This window comes from Equus asinus, chromosome 12 (genome assembly GCF_041296235.1).
Source record: "Equus asinus isolate D_3611 breed Donkey chromosome 12, EquAss-T2T_v2, whole genome shotgun sequence".
In the NCBI taxonomy this organism is placed as follows: Eukaryota; Metazoa; Chordata; class Mammalia; order Perissodactyla; family Equidae; genus Equus; species Equus asinus.
The window spans coordinates 56,189,765-56,215,156 of NC_091801.1; the positions used below are offsets into that span (position 1 = coordinate 56,189,765).

General features: G+C 38.5%; 2 protein-coding genes across 3 annotated transcripts in view; one reads left to right on the top strand and one right to left on the bottom strand.

Moving 5' to 3' along the window:
• NUDCD1 (NudC domain containing 1) overlaps positions 1-7,770 on the bottom strand; it is a 76,960-nt gene extending 69,190 nt beyond the window's left edge. Inside the window, exon 1 of the mRNA XM_014840003.3 lies at positions 7,462-7,770. Within this exon, the coding sequence (XP_014695489.3) occupies positions 7,462-7,579 (118 nt within the window). The 5' untranslated portion in view covers positions 7,580-7,770. The remainder of the gene's footprint in view (positions 1-7,461) is intronic.
• Positions 7,771-7,817: 47 nt separating this feature from the next.
• ENY2 (ENY2 transcription and export complex 2 subunit) lies at positions 7,818-17,265 on the top strand. 2 transcript variants are annotated; one of them, XM_014840004.3, is made up of 5 exons: positions 7,818-8,044; positions 9,470-9,546; positions 12,982-13,052; positions 14,418-14,492; positions 16,998-17,265. In XM_014840004.3, exons 1-5 carry the CDS (start codon positions 8,039-8,041, stop codon positions 17,072-17,074), a joined length of 306 nt encoding a protein of 101 aa, XP_014695490.1. In that variant the 5' UTR covers positions 7,818-8,038; the 3' UTR covers positions 17,075-17,265. The 2 variants fall into 2 exon arrangements, with proteins under 2 accessions (XP_014695490.1, XP_014695491.1); XM_014840005.3 differs by having other exon boundaries at positions 7,892-7,972.
• Positions 17,266-25,392: the final 8,127 nt, after the last annotated feature.

The following is a 25,392-nucleotide window of genomic DNA, read 5'->3' on the forward strand; positions in this document are numbered from 1 at the left end:
CTGTGAGTTGAGGAAACTGAGTTGAAAGTCTTGAGAGACCAAGGGAGCTATAGGTCATTAGCCAGAGTACCAGAAAAGAGAGAGTCACACAGAGAGAGAACTCAGAGGGTCTCTCTCAAATATTCAGCAGAGTACTTATGGCATATGTTTAAGGGAACAAGCCCAGGCCAGGGAAAAAAACATCTGAAAGGATTAGTGGGGCAGTGGCGGGTGCTCACACAAGGCTGGGAGCTGTAACTGTTCCTGCCAGGCAGCATGGTGAAAACTCCTAATTCATGGGATGATGGGTAGAGTATACAGAAAATTCTTGTCTCAGTAGTGGGGAATAATTAGCCCTTGACTGAGCATTGCTCCAGACCAGCCTAACAAAACATAAAAGCAAGACTCAATGGAATTAACCTGTTCCCAAGTAACTCAACTGCATCCCAGAACAAAGTTCAAGAAGATTTATAAGAATACAGAAGTATCCTGCACCCAACAAGGTAAAAGTCACAATTTCTGGCATCCAATCATAGATTATCAGGCATCCAAAAAGGAAAGAAAACAAAACTCAAAATGAGGAGAACAATATATCAATAAATAACTGACACAGAAGTTATAATTAGCAGAACAGAACATTAAAAGTTATTAAAGTACATTATGTTCGAAACGATAGAGACATGAAAGATGTAAAAATGATGTAAATCAAACTTCTAGAGATGAAAACTACAATATCTACAATGAAAAATACACTGTATGGGATTATCGAAAGACAGATGTTGCAAAAGAAAAGATTAGTGAAATTTAAGGCATGAAAAGAGAAACCAGCCAAAACAAAACAGGAAAAAATAGAATAAAAAAATATATGAAAAGAGCACTGATGAGCTGGGATCAACTTCCAGCAATCTAAAATTCAGTAACTAGAGTCCTCGACGGAGATAAGTGAGAGGAAAAATAACTGGAAGAAATAATGACTGAAAACCTTCTGAACTTGATGAAAACTATAAACTCACAGATTTAGGAAGCTCAACAAACCCCAAGTACAAGAATCACAAGAAAAACCACACCAAGGCACAACATAATCAAACTACTCAAAACCAATGTAAAAGAGAAAAATTTTAAAAGCAGCCAGAGAAAAAAAGACATGTTATATATAAAAGAACAAAAATAGGATAACATCAGATTGGTCATCAGAAGCGATACAAGCAAGACAGTGGGGCAACACCTTTAAAGTACGGGAAGAAAAAAACTGTCAACCTAGAATTCTATACATGGCAAAAATATCTTTTGAAAACCAAGGCAAAATAAAAATGTTTTCAGATACAGTTATGCACCGCTTAATGACAGGAACATATTCTGAGAAATGTGTCAGGCGATTTTGCCATTTGTTGAACATCACGAAGTGTACTTACACAAACCTAGATGGCTATAAACCTACCTAGGTGCTAATCTTATGGGACCAGTGTTGTATGTGTGATGTGTCACTCACTGAAACGTTGTTCTGCGGCACATGACTGTACACAAAAGATGAAAGATTTCATCACCAGAAGACCCACACTCCAAGAAATACTAAAAGTCCTTCAGGTAGAAGGAAAACCATACAGATAAAAATATGGATCTGCACAAAGGAAGGAAGAGTACCAGAAGTGGCAACTGTATATAAGTAAATACTTAAGATTTTTTTCTCATTTAAATCTCTTCAGGAGAGAATTATTTAAATAAAATAATAAAATAAAAATAAAATAAAAATAATAACAATGGGGGGCCAGCCCCATGGCCAAGTGGTTAAGTTCGCGCACTCCACTTCAGCAGCCCAGGGTTTTGCCATTTCAGATTCTGAGCGTGGAAGTGGCACCGCTCATCAGGCCATGCCGAGGCTGTGTCCCACATGCCACAACTAGAAGGACCCACAACTAAAAATATACAACTATGTACCAGGGGGCTTTGAGGAGAAAAAGGAAAAATAAAATCTTTAAAAATAATAATAATAACAACGTATTGTGAGACTATACTAATATGTAAAAGTAAAACGCATGACAACAATAGCATAAAGGCCAGGAGTAGAGAAATGGAAGTATACCATTGTAAGGTTCTTAAACTACAGATGAAGGAGTATAATATCATTTGACTGTATCATGTAATAAGTTAAAATTGTATACTATAAACCCTAAAGCAACCACTAAAATAACAAAGAGCTATATAGCTAATAAGCCAACAAATGTGATAAAAATGGACTCATAAAAAATAATCCAAAACAAGGCAGAAAAGCGAGAAAATGACATTTTTCCAAAGACTAGATGGGACAAATGGAATACCAATAGCGAGAAGAAAGACCCAAACTAGCAAAATCAACAACCACATTAAATGTAAACAGTCTAATTAACAGATGGAGATTGTCAGACTGAATAGAAAAGCAAGACCCAATTATTTCTGCCAATAAAAAATGCATGTTAGGGGCCAGCCCCATAGCCTAGTGGTTAAGTTTGGCATGCTCCTCTTTGGCAGCCTGGGTTCGGTTCCCGGATGCAGACCTACACCATGGCTGCGACCCATGTATAAAATAGAGGAAGACTGGCACAGATGTTAGCTCAGGGTGAATCTTCCCCAAGCAAAAAGAGGAAGATTGGCAACAGATGTTAGCTCAGGGAAAATCTTCCTCAGGAAAAAAAAAAAAATACACGTTAAATACTAAGACACAAACAGGTTAAAAGTAAAAGGATAAAAAAATAGATATATACTATGATAACATTAATCAAAAGAAAGCTAGAGTGACTATTTTAATATCAGTAGGTTTCAGAGCAAAGACTATAACCAAGAATAAAGAAGGTTATTCCATAATGATAAAGGGGTCAATTTATCAAAAGGACATAATAATCAATAAATGTTTATGCAATATATCAGAGCTTCAAAATATATAATGCAAAAACTGATAGAACTGAAAGGAGAAATAGAAAATCCACAAGTATAGTCAGAGGTTTCAACATTCCTCTGTCACACAACAATGAGGAACTCAAAGTAACAATGCTGAGTAAAGGAAGTCGGACCAAAAGAGTACATACTATACAATCCATGTATATATAACTCCAGAAAATGCAAACTAATCTATAGTGACAAAGAGCAGATCTGCAATTGCCTAGGGATGGAGGAAGCGGGAAGGGGAGGGAACAGAGGACTGCTTACAGAAGGGCACAGGGAATTTTGGGGGATGATAGCTAAGTTTAAAATCTTGATTGTGGTGATGACTTCATGAGTGCATACATAAATCAAAACCTTTCAAACTGTACAATTAAATATGTGCAGTTTACTATCAATTATATTTCAATAAAGCTGTTTAATGTGTGTGATATAAAATCATCTATTATTCACCAGGCCTGCTCTAGGCCTAGAAATAAAGCATTGAAAAAGATGGACACAGGACCCATCAATACAGACTAGTCTTAGCAAACACTGAACTTCTGTCTTAAGACAAAACTGTCTTAGCAAAGAAAACAGACACCAAATGCTACAAGGTGTGACAAAGTCTATGAAGTGATGGTACTATGGAAAAGTACAGTGCAGATTCTAATTTGCACAGATTCTATCATATACATCCTAAGTAGTACAGAAAGGAATCTCTGAGTAACTAACATGTAAACCAAGATGACAGAATGGAGTATAAATTAGCTAGGTGAAATATAGGGGGAAAACATACACAAAGACATTTACTGAATGAAGATTCTAGGGAAAATATATCTATAAGATAAACGCCCAGAAATGGAATTGCTGGGTCAAAAGACCATTACAATTTTATTAAAAAAGGGCTTTTTTGCTTAGTTCTTTGGACTAGAAAAAGACAAAGTGACATTTACTGTTTATGTAGCAGATGGAATTTCAGAACAATTTAATAACATTATCTAAGACAAGAGAATAAAAGTCAGTGCTCCAAGCTCACTGAGATGAGAGACCACATCTTCATCCTCACATCCCAAATGCAGAGCTTCACACGCCAGAGGTGCCCACAACGGTTTGTTGAATTAATGTGAATCCCTGGGTTAGTATAAAAGAAATCAAATTGTCAGGAAGAGCTCCTCAATCATACCTCATTATCTCTAGAAATCACTGTTTTTAAAAGAACTAACTTCTTCTTCATCGTCATTCCCAAGCGATTTTCTTTCTTTTTTGCTGGGCAAGATTCACCCTGAGCTAACATCTGTTGCCAATCTTCCTCTCTCTCTTTTTTTTTCCTCCTTCTAGTTCTTCTATGTGAGCCACTGCCACAGCATAGCTACTGACAGATGAGTGCTGCGGTTCCGTGCCCAGGAACCAAATCCAGGCCACCAAAGCAGACTGCGCCAAACTTTAACCACTAGGCCATCAGGGCTGGTTCTCCAAATAATGTTTAATGAAAGTCCCTCACATGAACTATTGCAAAAGTCTCCAAACTGGTCTCCACGTCTCCATTCCTCTCATCTTCTAAACTCAATCTCCACAGAGTCTAAGAGTCCCCAAATCTCTCATTTCCCTTCTATACTTAAAACCTTAAATGGCACCTCATCACCTCCAGCTGTGCATCCCAAACACAGACTCTAAGATCAACACTGCTGGAATGAGGGGAGAAAAAGGACAACTTAGTGAGTTTTTCATAAAGTTAATGTATTCAATTTAGAGGACAATTTATTGTGAGATTTTTGCTTCCTGTTTTTTGGTGTTAATATATCCTTTTGTTTACGAACAAATGCCTGAGTACACGATAGTTTTTAAGAAACATCTCCACTTAACAAATTAAAAAGTTGGCAAATCTATAACAGCTGAGCTTTATTTTTTTATTGGACTGGCCCACGAAAAAGTCTGGGAAACACTGACTTATAGGATAAAAGACAAACAGTGCCCTCACCTAAGTCCTCTTTCACTTTCCCAGATTCTTTGCTCTGGCAATACAGGACTGCAATAGTGTTCTACACACAACCTAATTTTTTCCCTTTGGTCATGCTTTCCCATAAATGGAATGACCTCAACCATTCCTTCTCTTCTTCATTCACTCAATTTATTGAGTACCCACTATGCCAAGCATTAGAGATAGAGCAGCAGCAAGAGAGAAACATCACTGTCTTAATGGAGCTCACAGCCTAGTGGAGGAAACAGATATCAAATAAATAGAGAATTAAAACCTCTGATAAGTACTGCCTAATGGAGAACAGAATGCAGGAGCCCCAAAGTGAAGACAGGAATGCTAGTCAGGAACCTACCATAATTCAGTTAAGAGATAACCATGGTTTGGACAAGGGCAGAGGCATGGAAAAGTCAAAATCTTTGAGTTGACTGGTTTTGCTGACAAATTAAATAGGGGCTAAAAGAGAAGAAATATAACAAAGATGACTCCAGCAGGAGTAACTATACTGACTTGCACTAACAGGCCCAATTTTTTATGCCTCCCTGGATCTATGCCCTTTGGTTTGAGCTTCCCATACTGACTCTAGGCTTAATTAGGACATGGTTTGGCCAATGGGACAACAGCAAACTTATTGCAAGCAGTAGATTGAAAAAGCACTTGTGTACTTCTTCTTGTCTCTTGGAATAAGCTTGGGCTAGCCTGCTGAAGGATGAGAGACCGAATGCAGGAAAGCCAAGTGGAGACCATCTGAAATAACCTTAAAGCAGCCGATAGCCAGAGAACCTCCAAACACAGAAAGAAGTCTAGTCATGACTAGAATCATCTGGCCAACCTGGAGACTTGTGAGCAATAATAACTGCTTATTGCTTTGAGCCACTGAGTTTTGGGGTGGCTTTTTATTTTTTATTCAAGTTTTTTTTGCAGGGAAAAATTCCCCCTGAGCTAATATGTGTAGCCAATCTTCCTCTTTTCTGTCCCCTCCCCAGAGCTCCAGTATATGATTGTATATCCTAGTTGCAAGGTGTTCTAGTTCTTCTATGTGAGCTGCTGCCACAGCATGGCAAGTGACAGACAGGTGTGGTTTCACCACCATGAAGCAAACGCAGGCTACAGAAGCAGTGAGCACCCAAGTTTAACCACTAGGCCATCAGGGCTTGCTCTGGGGTGGTTTTTGGTTTTTTTTTTTTTTTGAGGACTATTAGCCCTGAGCTAACTACTGCCAATCCTCCTCTTTTTGCTGAGGAAGACTGGCCCTGAGCTAACATCCACGCCCATCTTCCACTACTTTATATGTGGGACGCCTACCACAGCATGGCTTTTGCCAAGCAGTGCCATGTCCACAGCCGGGATCTGAACCCGTGAACCCCAGGCCACTGAGAAGCTGAAGGTGCGAGCTTAACTGCTGTGCCACAAGGCCGGCCCCTGGGGTGGTTTTTTACTGCATTAGCTAACCCGGTGGTACCATTTACTCATACAGGGTGGGAGAGGGTAAGAGAGGGAATGAAAAGAAACATCAAGTTCATTTTCTCTTACCCTGGTCAACTCCTACCTATCCTTTAAAGCTCAACTTAGGTAGCAACTCCTCCAGGAAGCTTTCCCAGTTCCCCCAAGCTGGTTCGGAAAAGATATAGAAGTACTATCATTATGTTTTGTACATATCCCTATCACTGCTTTACTACATTGTTTTACAACTATCTGTTCACACTTTTCTTCCTAAATAGATAATGGCATTTTTATGCCACCGACTGTGTCATATTCATCTTGATATTATCAACATGTAACATAAAATAAGCTCTCAATAGACGTTTCTGAATTTAATAAATGAATTAATAAATATTTGTTTGATACTATAAAACCTATTAACCCTAGATCAGTATTTTTCAAAGTGTGATCCACTGACAACATGCATCAGAATCAGCAGGAGTGTGTATTAAAAATGTAAATCTCTGGGCTCTTTATCACTAACGAAAATGTCATTCTTTACGTTGTAAAAGCAAGGATGAATATTCTGGGCAGTTACAGATAAACAAAACAAATAGTAGAAGTGTGGGTACTAAGTCGACCTTTCTTCAAAATTTTCTAGAGCTGTAATCCACAACAAAGTCCTTAGTCTGATAGCACTCAGGTAATCGAAAATGCTCTAAACTACACCGGAGGTTCTAAGACAAGGGTCTCGGCCAGAGGAAACAGGAGCTAGGGGCCCTTCAAAGAGGCGTGGCTTCTCAACGCACAAGTTTACAGAGGATGCGCCAGGAGGAAAGCACGTCCTGAGCTTTCTCCGCAGCAGGGGCCAGGCCGGGGACGCACAGGCGGCTGGAGCCCAAGCAGGACCCGCGTGCCGGACGGACCTCGGAGCCGGGCGGCCGGGCCGAAAGCCACCCAGGGTCCCGCCAGGGAAGAGCCGCGCGAAGGCGGCCCCCACGGGGTTCCGGAATGGACATCCTTTCACAGAGACGGCCACCCTGGGTCCACCCCAGCCCGACGGGCTGTGAGGAGGGCCCCGGTCGCCTTGCTTGCCCGAGTCAGAACGGAAGAAAATGAGGGAAGGGTCGGGCCGAGGGCAGCCGAAAGGGGAAAGGAACCGAGTGCGAGGGGGCGCCGCCGCTTCCCACCTGCGTCAAGCTCCAGCTGGTAACAGGGCAGAGGCTCGAGGGAGAGCTTGTAACCCTCGAAACGAGGATCCAACAGAGGTCTCTTGACTCGCAGGGAGCAATTAGCGGCCACGTCCATCGTCTTCCAGGGTCCTAGCGTGAGAATTAATAAAGCTCTTGTTGAAAGGTCCGCGCTTCACTCGTAGTATTGAAGCAAGGAGGCGGCGTGGTTCCCATCCCAGAAAACACTGCGGTGCAGAATGCCGTCTGGGAAATGTAGTGCCCATAAGAAAGTTGACTCTGTTGCACGCTGGGCTATGTAGTTTTCCGGGGACGTTAACGCCCCAGCGACAGCAGGGTCTGGACTCTCTTACCCAGAGGGCTAAGCGGCCAGGAGGCGGCCCGCGCTGGTTAAATTCTCACATTATAGGCAGGGTGGCAAGACCCCGCCCCGGAAATGCGTGTTCTAGCTTTCTGTGTGCTTAGGTGCCCGAGCTACTGAGGGTCTAGGTCCGGGCAGCCGAAGAGTGTGGTAGGTAACGGTCGTCAGCGCAAGGGTCATTTCGTCGCTGGGAAGGGACGGCCCTCGCCCGCGGTGATGGTGGTGAGCTATGCCCGTGGTCCTCAGGGCCGGGACCCGGGCCCAGCCCAGGCTCCTTTCGATGTGCTGTCTTTCGTTAGCTTCCCCGACCCGCGCTCGCGGGCCTGTAGGGCTCTCCGACAGGGCGTGCTACCGGAGTTGGCCTGAAGCCAGTCCTCGCTTTGTTTTCTGGCTCCTCCCCTCCCGCCTCTCCCGCTGTCTCCGCCCTATTCTATTTGCCAAAAGAATGTCTGAACTGGGAGGGATCCCCTAGCGCCCTTGTTTTACCAGTGAGAAAACTGAGGCCTTTAAGAATTGACTGGTCCAAGGTCACTATCCCTATTTTAGGGGCCAAGGCGAGATCAAGTTCAATGTTCTAGGAATTGTACTGGCTAGACCTTAGAATTATTTTGAAAATGTTAGCCTCCAACTACAAAACCAAACATTTCCTAGTGTTATCTCAACCCTTCCTTCTTCTTGTTCCACTTACAAAAAGAAAAAAAAATGTTTTTCAACTCTGAAAACTCATTGTCAGTCTTGAGTTTTCCTGTAGGGGAGATGGGAGAGGACAAAAGTAGTCTCAAGTTAGTGACAGCTTAGGTGGAGTAACGTTAGGTTATTCCGAGTTTTGCAACCTAACCTTCTTCTCCTTTCTACACTATTTGGGTTTGGGCTATCTGTTTTTACTGAAAATTGAGAATTTTCTAAGTTCGGAATTCGTTTTTAAGTTGTTTTCCCCTTATCGCACCAGCAAGCTTTGGTAAAGAGCCTGCACACACACTCTTACAGCTAGTTTGGCAGTTGTAATTCTGGCTACGTGCCAGTGAAAAGTAGTCAAGTAAAGCCTTCAGGCCTTATCTGGAAATGTCATTTTTCACCAACAGCGCTTAATCTTTTATTGATGTTTAGGTTATATGGCTCCCTCAAAATTTTGAAGGCCCTCAAGGTGCAGAAATGATTAACAGACAGTTATAATGTGCTGTTAAAGTGTTTTGGGGCTTCTGGGTTCAAAGTACCTGAGTTCAAATTCTGCCTTCACTGCTTTTTATCTCGGTGCCTCAGTTTCCTCATCTGTAAAATACAAAGTATGTTAGTAATACTTACATAAAAGAATAAGATCTGGGAATTAAATGAGGTGAAAAACCAATGTGTTAGCCCAGTACCAGGCACATATGTGTTTAAGAAATGTTACAATAATTATTATTATTACCCAAAGACTCATTAGTAAAGGGTATATGGGGGAAGAAATTGTAAAGTGAGTTCATCAGTATAACTTCTTGGGTACAGTAAATAATATTAAGAGTAGTGACATTGTTAACACAGCGTTGAAATTTATCACCCCTTCAGTTGATAGAATGTATGTTAAGTGTGTTGAGAGGCTTGCCTAGAGGATTTAGAAGAAGATGCTTTGTAAGTGTTCTATATCTGAAAATACATGTTGATGTTCAGGTTAGCAAGATGAACAAAGATGCGCAGATGAGAGCAGCGATTAACCAAAAGTTGATAGAAACTGGAGAAAGAGAACGGTAAGTAATAGATTGTGTTAATTTAACATCTTTAAGTTATAGTTACATTATATATAAGTATCTAAATAGCAAGGAACAAAACTGATGTCAAGGGAAAGAATTACAGAAGATTGAGGTTATCAAACGCTTCAATTCCTAATATCTATAAAAGATAGTTAGGTCTGTTCAATATTGTAAGACTTGAAGGGCAGTGGGTAATGCAGAAGGATGAACAGGAAATGACTCTCTCAAAGGATATATAATAGAGAAGAAAAACACCCAAATAACTACAATTGAAGACATGTTACCCAGGTTTTAACGGGGAGACGATGTGATAGAACTAGTTTCGGTTACCGAGCTCTCTTAACCTCAGAGCAGCATGTACTGTTCCCTCTCTCTGAAAATTCCTCTTCCTTCCTCTCATCTTTAGCTAATTCTAGCTCATTTTTCAGGTGTTAATGTAAATATCATCTCTTCTAGGTATCATGTTCTCTCATAGCATTTAATCACATTGCATTGTAACCACCTGCTTTGCTAGTTTATATCCTCCAATATAATTGAAGTTCCCTGACAGCGGAAACACCCTTGTATACTGAGCATCCTGGCTAGCATGTAATTGGCCAAGTAAATACTTGAAGAATGAACAGGTTTGGACTTACAGAGGAGAAGCTAAGGAATCAAGAAAGGCTTCCAGAACCATTTACTCAGTACCTCTAGTAAAAGAGGTACTTCAGCTAGGGGAGAAGGATTAGCAGTTCTCCAAGTCAATAAAGGAAGGAGAGAGAAGACAGTCTAGGCAGATGGAACAGAATGTGCAAAATCACAGAGATTTGTTACAACATGATAATGTTCTCGGGAACTGCTGAAATTAAAACTAGGGGGGAAATTGTGAAAGCTGTGTGGCTGCAACAGCAGACTGGAGTGTGGAGCAGGTTTTTCTCACACGGCGGCAGAGCAGAGATTAGCAGTTCCAAATTTACACCCCTCCAGCCCAGACTACCTTCCTCCTGGTAGTTTCACCACGGGGCCTAGCTTGATTACCTTCTTCCTTAGGTAATAGGCCATTTATGATCAGCCTTGCCTATGTCCCATTTCCATTGCTCCACCCCTTTCCAAATTTCTTACACTGAGAGTGGTGGAGTGAGTTTTTTTTTCTGTTAGAAAAAGGGCAGGAAAACGGGTGGTGGGTTTGCAGAAACATCTGTTGTTGATTTTATCCTTGGGTGGTGGGAGCATTAAAAGATTTTAAGAAAGGGAATAAATAGATGGCATTTGCACTTTAGGAATGTTATGCTGGCAGTGTGGAGGATCGACTTGAAGGGCTAGAGATAAAGGGAAGGAGAATGTGTTAGAAGATTATATTGGGTTAAAAATGAAAAACAGCAAAAATGGAAAGGAGAACTTAATTTTTTTTAAAAGTGAAAGCAGCAGCCCTCAATATGAGGAATGAGGAAGAAGGCAGCATCTATATTGGTGCCTTGGGAAACTGAGAGGATAATATTGCCAGTAATGAGTATAGGGGATTATGTGTTGTTTGTGTTTTCATTCACACAGCTTAAAGTTCCTGAATTTCTACCACATGCCATGTCCTGTTAAGGTGCTGAAGATACAGTAAACAAAGTAAAGTCTGTTCTTTCATGGAGCTTACATTCTAATGGGAGGAGACAGACACTAAATCTGTAATATGTCAGATGGTGATGAGTTCTAGAGGAAAAATAAAGCAGAGAATAGTGGGGTGTGTTATTTTGTATAGAGAAAAACAAAAAATGCTTCCGTGATAGATGGATATGAGGGAAGTGGGGAGACTCCAAGAGCCAAGGTCCTGAGACAAGAGCTTGCCTGGCATTTTGGGAGCACATGGAAGCTAATGAGACTGTGTAAATTGAGAGAGGGAGAGAAGAGATGAAGTCAGAGGCAGAGCAGGGTAGGGGGCAGATCTTGAAGGGTCATTCAGGCTGTAGTAAAGACTTGGCATTTTATTCTGAGTAAATTGGGAAGCCACTGGAGGATTCTGAGCAGTAGGGGGAGAGTGAAGCATACGAAAGAAGCAGGAGGACGAGGTAGGAGGCTTTCCTAACAATCCAGTCAAGACACGATGGGGCTTGAACCAGGGTAGTAATGGCAGCGGTGATGAAAAACATTTGGATTGTAGACATATATTTTAAAACTGGAACCAATAGGATTTGTTCATGGATTGGATGTGTGGTGTTAACAAAGTTGCTGAGTGAAGGATGCTGCCAAGGTTTCTCCCCTGAGGAACCAAAAGAATGGAGTCGCTGTTCTGACAAGGAGAACAGGTTGAGGTGGAAGAGAAGCGAGAGTTGGATTTTGGCCCTGGTAAGATGAAAAGACCTAATTAAATATCAAGATGGAAATGTCACAGAGTGGATATATAGGAATATGGAAAGAGAAGCAGTGTGCTTTGGGACATGACTGTTTATGCTGAGAAATTAAATGATTTAGGTTGAAGATTGAAAATTTGTAAAGAGTGAGTGTGGCAAAAGGATAAGAAAGTACTGATAAGAAAATACTCTAGGGGCCAGCCCAGTGGCATAGAGGGTTAAGTTTGCACATTCTGCTTCAGTGGCCCTGGGTTTGCCGGTTCGGATCCCAGGTGCCGACCTACGCACGGCTTGTCAAGCCATGGTTGTGGCAGGTATCCCATATATAAAGTAGAGGACGATGGGCACAGATGTTAGCTCAGGGCCAGTCTTCCCCAGCAAAAAGAGGAAGGTTGGTGGCAGATGTCAGCTGAGGGCTGATCTTCCTCAAAAAAAAAAAAAACTTGATTGCATCTCTGATGTCATCAGTTGCGATATACAGCTTTTTATTTTTTACCAGTAAGAAACAAGAAAATACTGCCAATTAATTTATAATAGGCATGCCAATTACTGAATTGTTAAAGTGTGGGAAAAAATGGTGTCAGATTCAATGAAATAACATAGTTAATGTATAATTTAGAAGGTTAGTAGGAAAAAGGGAGAAGGAAGTCTATGAGGTTAGAGAGTTAGAGTGGGGGAGTAAGAGAACTAAAGGATAAGAATTTGTAGTCAAAGAATGGAGTTTGGAGATTTCAGAGGTGCAGCTGACCCAAGCTCAACTAATACCCTCGAGAGGTTGTACAAGACCCAGAATATTCCTGTTGGTGGAGGGAAGCAGAACGTGGGTGAGAAGGCCAGAGAGTAGGGAATACTTTCTTGAGAAGTATTGTGCCCCATCCACTTCATTTAATTTTCCTGATAACGAAAATGAGGCCCAGAGTTTAAATGACTTGCATAAGATCAAAGAACTATTTAGTGATAGACCCAAGATTAGGCCACGGTTAGATTAAAGCTTTGTAACTAGGAGGTGGGGGATATTTAATTGAACAGCTGAACCTTTGCTTCAAACATTTCTATCTAAGTAAGATATTGTACGTTGTTGTAGTTTAATTTGAAAACACTTCTTTTTCAACAGCCTCAAAGAGTTGCTGCGAGCTAAATTAATTGAATGTGGCTGGAAGGATCAATTGAAGGCCCACTGTAAAGGTAATCAGTTTCATTTGGAAGATAAGCTAATTCCATTTTTCCCGACTGTGTTGGCTTGGGGTTCATTAGAAAAATTATGGTTAGTATTTTAAGGTATATTGAGTGCTCAGGCGTAACTTAAAAACAAATAGAAAATTGAATCTTTTAGTAACGATTTCCTCCTCTTGGTAATAATATGTAGACCTAATTCCTAAATTTTTAGAAATTTTCTTTGTGTTTCTCTTAAAACAAGTGAGGTGAGATTTTCTCTGCCTTCAAAGTATGGAATCCCACCTTTTCCAGTGATCTTCCTCAAAGTGAAACATGAGTTATTCCTAATATGTTTTCATTTAAAACAAATTGAGCACTTTATGATTGGCAGACTTAAAGGAATTGTATCTCCTAACAGTGTTATTTTGAAAAATTCATCTATAAAAGCTCTTAGAGAATTGCAGTTATTTTTAAAAATGTAGAATGGAAGCTTATTAAATGCTGGGTACTGATTCCACAGATAGATTATACATGTCACTAAGACAAGCCTCCTCACTTTCTGGCTCACCTTTTAGTATGATGGCATTGTGATTATTTTTAATGAATTCCCATTGTGTTGTAATGGTTTCTATAAATAATAATGATAATAGAAACTATTTATAACATTACCCCTAAGAAGGCAAAGTAGCAAATTAGTAAAAGCATAGACTTTGAGGTCATACAGACCTTCACTGATAAAAGACTAGAGCTAGATTTTAACTCATGTTTGGATGGATTAGTTAATCTTTAAGCTTCAGTTGCCTCACCTGTGAAGTGGGAGAAATGCCCACCCATTAGATTATTGTGACTATTAAATGATGTCAATCGTTGAGCACATGATGGGGCTCCAGTGCATGTTAACTGCTTTCCCCTCTTCTCTGTCTTTTGGCCTGGCCTAGAGAAGAGAAAGGAGCAAAAGAGTTGTTCTATATTTTAATTTTGGGCTATGAGATTACAAGTTAGACTCAAATAATAGCTTTTTTCCCCCCCTCCATACATTTAAGAGCTGGTATGATGATAGTCAGATAAGATCTGTGTGGTTACAAGTTTCAAGCTTTTACAAATGTTAGATTTGAAATTACAGTTCAAATTTATTCTTAGTGTTATAATTATTTGTTAAGTTACAGGTTATTTAGCTGAGAGATGAACAGGCTTTTATGTTTTTGATCTGGTGAATACTTAATGTGTAAGGATGAACTAAATCTTCATAGAAAAGAAAAAAAGAAGTGTCCTCTTTTTTTTGTTTTAAAGACCAGTCTGCACTCTAAAAACATGATCTTAACCCTTCCTCTATGAAAATCTTTCTTACAGATAATGATTTTAAATGATATGATTTGTTTTTTGCTTTTGCATAAGAGGTAATTAAAGAAAAAGGACTAGAACACGTTACTGTTGATGACTTGGTGGCTGAAATCACACCAAAAGGCAGAGGTAAGGGATACAAATTGTGTGAAAGGAAACGTGTGCTAAAGACATGATTTTTTTTTCTCGCTAGTTCAGCTTTTCTTTCTTTTTACAAGGAAGAGCACTTTTCCAGAATTGAGTATTTGCATTTCCTCATGTGGAAAGAGTGATAATTGCCTACCTGCATTTCTAGAATGGTCTTGAGTAACAAATGAGATTAAAAGGTATAAAATGTTTTTGCACTCTAAAACAGTAGACAAATGTACATTGATATGGTTAAGACAGATAATTTTTAAGATACGGTATTTTGTGGAGGCAAATATCATCTGAAGCTAGGATTTATAAACTTTATCAGGTACGACATGACTCCACTTAAATTTTTAATAATTCAGAGTGTACTCCAGCCCCTGTGCCATTGCTCTGCTGTCTCTTCTCTTATTAAAAATAAACACAGCTCTGTCTTCTTGAATGTCTAATTAAGAATTTGATAGCTCCATATCTTCATGTTCAAGGTAGTCCCTATTTAAGACCCACACTACAACCACCTTCTTAATTTCTCCCTTTAATGCGTTGTTTACAGAAGGCAAAGGAAAGAGAGGAAATATTATGTTAACACTGGTGATGTGTCATAAATATTAAATCAGGAACTACATCATATTGTTAGATGTAGCTACGTTATTTTCATTTGTTTTGAGAAAGTTTTTTTTGGTAAAGTGGAAGCAGGTAAATTAGGTGACCTATTAGGTGTTTTCTCACAGAGAAATAGTAAAATGAATTAAACATGAAAAGTAAGTTTGAAAATTATTACTAGAGAATACTAATTCCCCAGACTACTACTGCTGGGCAGGAGCTGCAGAATCCCATGGTTCTTTCCATACATCTCTTTAGGCCTGGCTGCAGCTAAAAAACACGACTTTTTCATCAAGCATGTCTCAGGGAAAGAAAAAAACCAAGAGTATTGATTGTTCCCCCATCAATTTATATTTTAAAATAATTTTCTCTAATTTCTTTTTCTATTTTTCTTCTGCAATTTGCACTTAATCTGCTAACATTCAGGACTGGTTATGTTGGGTGGAAGTTGTCTTTGCTTGTCCTCAGACATTTCACTCCCTTATAGCCCCCCTGCTAGAGAATGAGCAAGTAAAGAGAAGTAAAAATAAATATTTTCTTTTATGTTTTCAGTCTTCTTTTTATTGTCAAGGGAAGTATTTTATTTTTTTCAAATAACATACAGTAAAATTGACCTTTTTTAGTGTGTAGTTCTGTGAATTTTATGTGCATGGTATAGATTCATGTAATCACCACCCCCAAAAAACTCCCACACGCTGCCTCTTGACAGTCACACCCTATCCCTCACACCCAGGCAGCTGATCTGTTCTTGATCACCATAATTTTGATTGAAAGTATGTTTATTACACATATGGATCACATTTCCAGTTGACTTGAATTAATAATGTCTTTATTTCTAGGCAGGCTTAAACGAAACAATTTATAAATAGAAGTATCTATTTTATTTGATTTGTGTGCTTATATGTGGAATTCTTTATAGAAATATTGAACGTATCTGAAGTTTTTCATTTCCTCTGGATACAAGCAAATAACATTAGAAGTTTTAGTGAATTCTCCATTATCCTTATTTATTAGTAGCCAGGAGAGGAAAAACAATAGTGTAGATTTGTTTATTGGCATTTAATATTAATTAAAATTTCAGGAGGTCGGTTTCCTTTTTTTTTCGTTTTTCGTTTAATACTCTAGATAACGCAGTCATACGGTTAAGAATTCAAAAAGTAAAAATATAGCATAACTACTGTTGCAGTGTTTGCATCTTTGCTGAGAGTTTATTTATTGAGTGCATTTATTTCAATAAAATACTGCCAAATTACCCTCTCAAAAATGTGCCAGTTTATGCTCCCACCAGCTAATAGGAGAGTGCCAGTTCTCCCTCAGTCTTGCCAACATTGTGTTATTGACCTGCTGTTAGCCAGTCTGATTGATAAAACATGCTGAGTGTGGTTTTAATTTTTGTTTCTCCTGGGTTAAGCCCCTCTTATGTTAAAAAACTATGTGGTTCTCCTTTTCTCCACCTCCTTTGCACATTTTTCTGTTAGCCTGCTGATCTTTTTCTTTTCAATTTGAAAAAATTGTGTAGGAGAGAGATTAGCCTGTTTCTCCCCAATTTTATCTTCTGACTTTGTTTATGGTGATTTTGGCCAAGCTTAAGTGGTTGTTTTTAAATCCAATTTATCAATCTCTTACAGCCTGTTTTTAAAAAGGCCTTTTCTACTCCTAGTTTAAAGAGTTTCCCATGTTTTCTCATCAATGTGCAATGTATTTAGGTATTGGCTAGTTCGTTAAAATAATAAACTACAAATATACTTTATTATTTCAGATATCTTTACCTATTTTTTATTGAAGCATGAGGATTATTTATAAAATTTTGTTACTAGTAATCCTGAATAAGATATCAAATCTCACATTAACTTATATTAATTGGAATCTTCTTACTCTTATATTTTTGTTTTTATATTTCAGCCCTGGTCCCTGACAGTGTAAAGAAGGAGCTCCTACAAAGAATAAGAACATTCCTTGCTCAGCATGCCAGCCTTTAAGATTGAATTAGATTGTGTTGTTTTGTGGTTTTATTTCTGAAAGTAACACTTGCCATAAATTAGGAATCAACTTCCCAAAATAAAATCCTTTTTTGTATGATGGTATACAGTTTTCAGTAATGATGTATACATTGTATTGATTTTTTCCCTAAATGTGTTATTTTAATAAATATCTCATGAATGAGTTTGAAGTTTCCTTGGATTTTGGAATAAATGGGACTTTTTAAATAATTCACGTTTGTTGAGAGAGAAAGTCAGAATTAATGTAGTTTTACGTGTGCAAATGTCTGTGCTATAACTGAGGAGAAGTAAGCATCCTCTTCTGATTGTCTGGATGTGGTGTTTTCCTCTTTTGAATCAGTATAATATTTTATAATACATGTCGCACCTTGTACTACAGTTGTCTTATTTCTTATTTGTTATAAACTGAGGGTTAGGACTGGGTCTTACTCATCTTTATGTGCCTTCCTTATTCCTCAAAGAATTTACCATCCTATTGGAAGAGAGAACATTTGCAAACTGGCTCCATACCAAGCTCCTCTCACATATTCTACTCATCTGAACTTTGAAAGCAGAAACTAAATTGCATCCTCACATACTAAGGTCAAGAAAGAACTTAATGGGAAATAATCTCAACCCATAGCTTTACTCTGACATCAAGATTGCCAAATCCATTGGACTCTTGTCTGTTCTTATGTGACCTCCGCTGGAAAATGAGATTGTTGACCATCCTGCCACTTGGAACTTTCTTGCCATTCCTCACACTGTGTCTTCTTACCACTGGAAGTTCCTTCTGTTTCTTGTGAAGTACCTTTTGCTGTATGGGACTTTAAATAACGGTGTTTGTAGGGCTCCCTTCTGGACCCTCTGTCTGACAAATGATAACACTTTCCTGGGCAAATCCCAGGAAACTTGGGTCAGACCATGACTTCAAATACTAACAGGTTTATAAATGGTAAATTACACCTCCAAACCAGACTTCAACCCAGCCTCCAGACCATGTGCCCAACTGCTATGGATCAGCTTCCTTGGATGTTACATAAACACTTCAAACTGACCATACCTAGAATAGTGATTTTCTTCTAGTAACTACCCCTACTGTGTTCCTTATCTCTGTGAGTGGTACCTCCCAGCCATACAGATTGCCCAGGGAGCTTGTTAAAATACTGATTCTGAGCGTAAGGGATATGGCACAAGATTTCTGACAAGCTGCCAGTCAATGCGCACACTGCTAATGGAGGACCCCTATTAAGCGTAGCGAGGCTGTGAATTGTCCACTCCTTGCCCTCTTAACTGCCTTAGTTCAAGCCAGATTAGTTCAGTAGGCTCCTAATATTTACTTGCTCTCTTGTTCCAGGCCACCTCCAATATCTCTTCCACACTATTGCCTAAGTGACCTTACTAAAATTCAAGCCTGGTCACTTTATTCCCCTACTCGGAATTTCTCAATGGCTCTTCATAGTTTTCAGGGTAAAATTCAAGCTCAGCCATAGCATCTAGGCCCTGCTTGATCTGACATTATTTCTCTAGTTAAAAAGTCCCCAAAAGTATCAAGTTTTTTCATCTCTTAATACCTTTGAAAATCCATCAAGCTAGGTAGGAAGCCCTTCTGCTTAATCTCATTCTTTCTTGTCCTAAAGTTCAGCTTGCATTTTTAAAACATTCTGACATTCCTCTGTTCGATTTAGATTCCCCACCAGTTTTTGTATAAGGAGCACCTGTGCCTAATTTCTCTTCATAGTGGTTTTTAAACTTTTGAACGTGCCTCCTGGAGGGGAGGAAACATGACTTTTTTTGGGCTTTTATCATACTTATTTGTGGTTAAATAAATGGACAAGGGAATGAACATACGAACATACAGATGGGACAGTGAATGAATGTTACAGGAGCACAGAAGAAGGTAAACAATTCAATTGGGTGTAGTTGAGGAAAGGCTTTGCGTTAATTTTTGGTCCATGTTCCTGACATACAATTTTATTTTTATGTTGAATTTGTATTTTAAGTGTAGTCTGTGGACCGACTAGATTTAATTATGTAAATTTTGAGCCTCACACACACACACACACACAATTTCAAAACCTACCCAAAAGAGTTTTTCGTTTCACGTCATCTCTTCTAAAGTAATGATAGTTACGTTCATCATTCTGCTACCCATCATCAAAAAGGAAACAATCTTAAATAGTACACAGAAAATATTAAAAACAACGGGTAAGTCAAGTTTCATAGTACTGTATATGCAAGCAAACCAAAAATTGCCCATAGATATACTATTTTAATAGTTCAAAAAGTATGAGAAAATGAAAAATTGTGAAAATGTTTTGAAATAGAACGAAAATAGCTGAATTGATAATTCATAGCAATTCAAAACACTAAAGAGCATAGTTTTAAAATGATATTGCCAAGAACTTCCCCACTCTCTCTACAGTTTTTTGACTTCTTAGAAATGTATTGCATCTACAACCATTGATATCTTTTGGATAAACCAGTTTTGTGAACATTTTGACTCATCATTAATTTATGTAAACTAGGAACACCTTTAAAAACCTTGCACCCTTTCATGCTCGACGTTGGAAATACAATAGGAGATTACTGTTACATGACTGCACTGGGTGAGTAAAATACTAATTAGAATTACTATAAGCTTCTCTTGTATAGGATTAAAGAAGACAACTAAATTATTTATGTAATCACTTTGCTTTGGCATTACAAGTGTATCATTTGGTTGAGCTGTGCCAAGCCAGGGCCTGGGGGTTGCTGGCAATTGGTAATTGGATATGAGACTTTTCATAACTTGATAAAAGGCTCCATTCCAACTCAAGAGAATTGTAACAGCTGCTCAGTAGCTGATGTTGGAAATAATTCAATGTGTGCATATGTGTTTTAACCCTTCTGGTAAATGGCTATCTCATGTTACTAAGTGACTGCATAAAACCCCTCATATTTACCGTTAGAAATCACACAAAAGTCATTGGATGAATCTACCAAGAGAACTAACAGGTTCAATCAGACTATGTGAGTTCTAGTGTCATCTATGATACTGAATTATCAGGTAAGACTGTTCTGCCTCAATTTCTTCATTTGCTTAATGATCTAATAATGCTGACCTGGCAGAAATTAAAATAATGAAAAAACTGTAAATATTATTAATAGGATAATCAGAAAAAGCAAAATGGATAACCAGAAAAAACAACATAAATTTATGTAACTCCTTGGAAAAACTCTAGAAAGATGTATATACTGTGTGCTTTCTAGATTTATATAGATACATGAATTACACTTGTGTGGAAAATAGCTGCTTTTATTTTTCAGTAGTTTCTAGATAAAATTAATTACCATGAGGATACCTACAAAAATAAAGATGACCAACATAACTTGAGTGGAGTAGAATAAACATCATTATAATAGCACTTAGGCAGTGTTGAAATTATCTGTAGTCCTGTTTTCCCTCATTATACTATGACCTCCTCTATGACACAGACTGTATCCCACTTGCCTTTTGATTCTTAGTGCCTAACAGTAAATTTTGATAAATTCTTTTAAATGAATGAATGAATAAATCAATCAGAGAAAGAAATTTAGCATGTGCCTGTTTATTCCAGACTTCAGATTATATTTGGTTATTCTGTCTTTAGCCACCAGGGGGTACTTGAAGCCCATATTTTGGTCCTCTCTGGAACGCTCTGACTGAAATGTGTTCAACAGGCCCAAATCAAATTCAAGCCAAACAGCTTTTTCAAGATGAAAGTGTTATTGAATTAAAGCCTAAGGTAAGCGACTCAGAATGTGCTTTTGGTATAAATTAAGATGAAGCTACAGTGAGATGTAGATATTATTGTGCTGGGATCATTTTCCAAAGCCAATTCAGTAATTCAGGCAGCAAGTTGATTTAATCAGCATACACCACTACTGAAATAGTTCTATTTCAGCTATTCAATCAAAAAAAGAAGCACAGTAAATTCTTAATTAAAAAAATGGAAGAAAATAATTTCTAGTGTCTATTTCCCTGTCATTATGCTTCTCTGTCATAGAGAGCCCTTTTTTCTCTCCCCAAAGCCCCAGTACATAGTTGTATATCCTAGTTGTAGGTCATTCTAGTTCTTCTATGTGGGATGCCACCACAGTATGACTTGACGAGTGGTGTGTAGGTCTGCGCCCAGGATCCAAACCCGTGAACCCTGGGCTGCCGAAGCAGAGCATGCAAACTTAATGACTTGGCCACAGGGCTGGCCCCAAGAGCCCTTTTAAAAGAGAATAATATTCATGTTTTCCTTTTTCATTCTATGTCACTTTGTTAAAAAAAAAAAAAAAGTATAAATAGAGCATTAAATAGTGCCAAAACCCTGTGGACATTCAATGAATGTTGGCTTATGATGACAGTGATGAAGAAAGTCAATGAATGAAGGCAAATGCAATCTGCACTCATGATGCAATGTTGCTCATAAAACAGGTTTGAGCACAGGAGCTGGTGCTAGTACGTACTACATCCATAAATGCTTTGGCTTTGTGCCTAGGATCACCAGAATTAAGTGATAATAAATATCTTTCAGTTACTGCATACCTTCTCATTCTAAAATTATTTGTTGAGGGCACACCTTTGAGAACTTATTTTTCCTAGACAGCTACTTATATCAAAGTTGGGCTTTGACAAGATTAAGAGGCACAAAGTAGAGTAATTAAAATAGAGATGTCGGTTAAACCACAGCCTGTCTGGCATGCAGATGATTTAGGTAGTGATGTACATTATGTGATTTGAGAAGCATTCAGTTTGGTATGTGAGTGCTCTGGGGTTTTTTTCAGTCTACCATTGATGTGCTTAATGCCTTTGTTAATCATTTAAAAGTTCTCCAGGACAGTTGCCTATCAACGACACATCTTCTCTCTGCTAGAGATGCTGGGAGTATAAGTATGAGAATTATGGGTGCTCCTCTTAGAAGGTGCAACATAAAGTCAAAGTTATGGTAAAGAACTTTACAAGTCCTTACATATATGCTGTACTTTTCTCCTAGAAACAATGTTCATAAAACAGTTGGGTGTATGGGATCAATTTCCCATATTTTACCCGATCCAAAAACATTGGGCTTTCAGCAGACCTATTTAGTTAAAAAGCACAGATGCATTTCCTATGTTCCTGATACAACTGTTTCACTTTGTAAAGACTTTGTAGAAACCTCTAGTCAACTAACAACCCCTTTATCATTATTACCTGTCACTCTCCTCATGTTTTCACTTCCCTCCCTACCTGCCTAGATTTGATGGTTTTCCATTAGAACTCCCTTACAATAACCCTTAACTGCTCTTTTTTTCCAATCACACTCAGTCCTCCTTAAACCTGACTACCCTGAGAGCTTACTCTCTGCATGCACCTGATCCCCCGAACTTTGCTGAAGAAAATTACACAACATTTTGATAAGTCCCATTCTAAAATAACAGCTACGACATTCTGAAAAGCAATTGATATGGACTTTTCAAAAACATTAATGTTATGAAAGAATAAAAGAAAAAGAAAAGAAAGGGATAAAAGGAAGGAAACAAAGGTCGGGAACTGTTAAAAGAGAATAAAGAGACATTAGTATTTAAAACAATGTGTCATCTTGATAATATTAAGAACGTTATTAGGACAATTGGAAAATTTTGAACATAGACTGTAAGATCAATGTTAAGTGTCCTGAGTGTTCCATTTGTATTCAAGAAGAATGACCTTGTTCTATGTTGAAGAATTTAGGGGTGAAGTGTCACATTATAACTTACTCTCAAATGGTTCAACAACAAAAATGTATATATATTAAATATGGAGAGAGAGAAAGATAGAAAATGTGACTATAAGGGAAGAGTCTATAGATACTTATTGAAGATAGGCTTGAAATTTTCCAAAATAAAATTTTGAAAAGAAGTAATGATCACAAACCTCGAATGAACACTTTCCACTGCACAAGAACTGTCCGACACTTTCCTAGTGCAGACATTTTCTTACACTCCTCTCCAGCACTAACAACACCGCCACATGCTTTATCCAGGAACAGCTGCAATCAGGCAAGGACCCAGCATCATCCCGTCACCAAACCTGCCAGCCTTCCTGAATCTGGACCCGTATGTCCAGGCTTTCCTCCGCTTGTGCTCTGGGTCCCCGTGCCTCTCTCTTTGTCAGTGATTTTTAGAATTTTAAAATGTATCAAAACATCTGACATAAGAACTCCTCCTACATTTTTGTTAGTTACCAACCTTAGATGCTCCCTAGATGAAATCTGAAACTGGCCCCCAGTAGACAGAGGGCAAGGGGAGACGGAAGAAAGAGGCAGACCACTCCAGATTGGTAGGTGGCAGGTTTAATAAGCAAGGGAACTTATATACAAGACTTGTCTTGGGTGGCTGTGAGATGAATAGATCTCCACACCCACCCACCAGAATCTTAAGAATTTATATAAAGGCCTTTAGTGGGTTAAGTCCCCAGTCAGTCAAGATGTTCTCAAAAACATTTTACTCTCTCAAGACTGCATTCTTGAACACAATTCTCTCTGTGGGAACAGTGGGCAGACGTACATTCCAAGGACAGCAAAGGGGGTGAAGAGCCTCTGATTGCCCAGGTCTAGCTAGTGGGTCAATTGACAGTCATGTCTTTTCAATAACCAACTCCAATAATTTTTCCTCTCTTCCAGTCCAAAAAAACCAACTTGAACAGTTTCGGTGCACGTGGCTGAACTAAAGTCTCTCGCACATTATAGGCTGTTAGAGAAAAGAAATTTGTTAAATGGAAAATCCAAGTTTAAAAGTACCCTAGCTTTTCATCTTCAGACTTTCTTGCAGGAAAAATCCTTGCTATTTGCAAGAACTTTTACAAGTACAAACACTGTAGTGGCATGATTAATGAAAGAACTAATTGATAAACTGGTCTTCATTCAAGTTTTAAGTTTCTGCTCTGCAAAAGACATTGTCAAAAGAATGAAAAGACAAGTCACAAACTGTGAGAAAATATTTGCAAAAGATATATATATTAAAGACTATTATATAAAATATACAAAAACTCCTAAAATTCAGTAATAAGAAAACAAACAACCCAATTAAAAAATGTGCCAAAGACCTTAATAGACACCCCACCAAAGAAGGTATATGTATGGCAAATAAGCATATGAAAAGATGCTCCACATCATATCTCATCAGGGAAATGCACATTAAAACAATAGTGAGATACTATTACACATCTATTAAAAAGGGCAAAATCTAGAACACTAAAAACACCAAATGCTGGGGAAGATGTGGGGCAACTGTCATTCATTCCTGGTAGGATGGCAAAATGGTATGGTCACTTTGGTAGACACTTTGTTTTTTGCAAAATTAAACATACTCTTACCATACAATCCAGCAATCACAATTCTTGGTATTTACCCAAAGGAGCTGAAAACTTCTACCCACATAAAAACCTGCACACAGATGTTTATAACAACTTTATTCATAATTGTCAAAACTTAGAAGCAACCAAGGTGTCCTTCAGTAGGTGGACAGATAAATGAACTGTGGTACATCCACATAATAGAATATTACTCAGCACTCAAAAGAAATGATCTATCAAGCCATGATAAGACATGGGAAACTTACATGTATATTACTAAGTGAAAGAAACCAATCTGAAAAGGCTGCATATTGTATGATTCCAGCTATATGATATTCTGGAAAAGGCAAAATACAGGGACAGTAAACAGACCAGTGGTTGCTGGGGGTCGAGGAGAGGGAGGGATGATAGGAGGAGTAGAAAGGATTTTTAGGGCATTGAAAATACTCTGTATGAAACGTTCATGTGTATACATGACATTATAAATTTGTCCAAAATCATAGAATGTACAACACCAAGAATGAACCCAAAACTATGGACTTTGGGTGACAATGTATCAATGTAGGTTCATCAACTGTAACAAATGTACCACTCTGGTGGGGGATGCTGATAATGGGGGAGGCTATGCATAAATGGAGGCAGGGGGTATATGGGAAATCTCTATGCCTTCTGCTCTATTTTGCAAAGCTAAAATTGCTCTGAAAAATAGTCTATTGAAAAACAACGCTGTAGCCTTTGTGTCCCGATACATTAATTAATGCACTAGCATCTGAGACAGGAAGAGTATACTCATGTGTGGTCTTGTTGTGGATCTAATAATTCCTTTCAGTAGTGATGAGCATAAATGATGTTTCAGGGTATCTTCAACAGTTGTAACATCGTATGAAAATATCTGTGATTTTCATTGGTGACAAATCACAAATACTGATAACAGTACTGTGGCTTGTTGAATATATTAATAATTGAAAGGAATGAAAATTTTCACTTAGAAGAA

Bases quoted from the DNA above. Each gene is read 5' to 3' on its own strand.
- ENY2 (XM_014840004.3), top strand. The intron at 13,053-14,417 runs GTAATCAGTTTC...CTTTTGCATAAG, and splicing joins ATTGAAGGCCCACTGTAAAG to AGGTAATTAAAGAAAAAGGA. The intron at 14,493-16,997 runs GTAAGGGATACA...TTTATATTTCAG, and splicing joins AATCACACCAAAAGGCAGAG to CCCTGGTCCCTGACAGTGTA.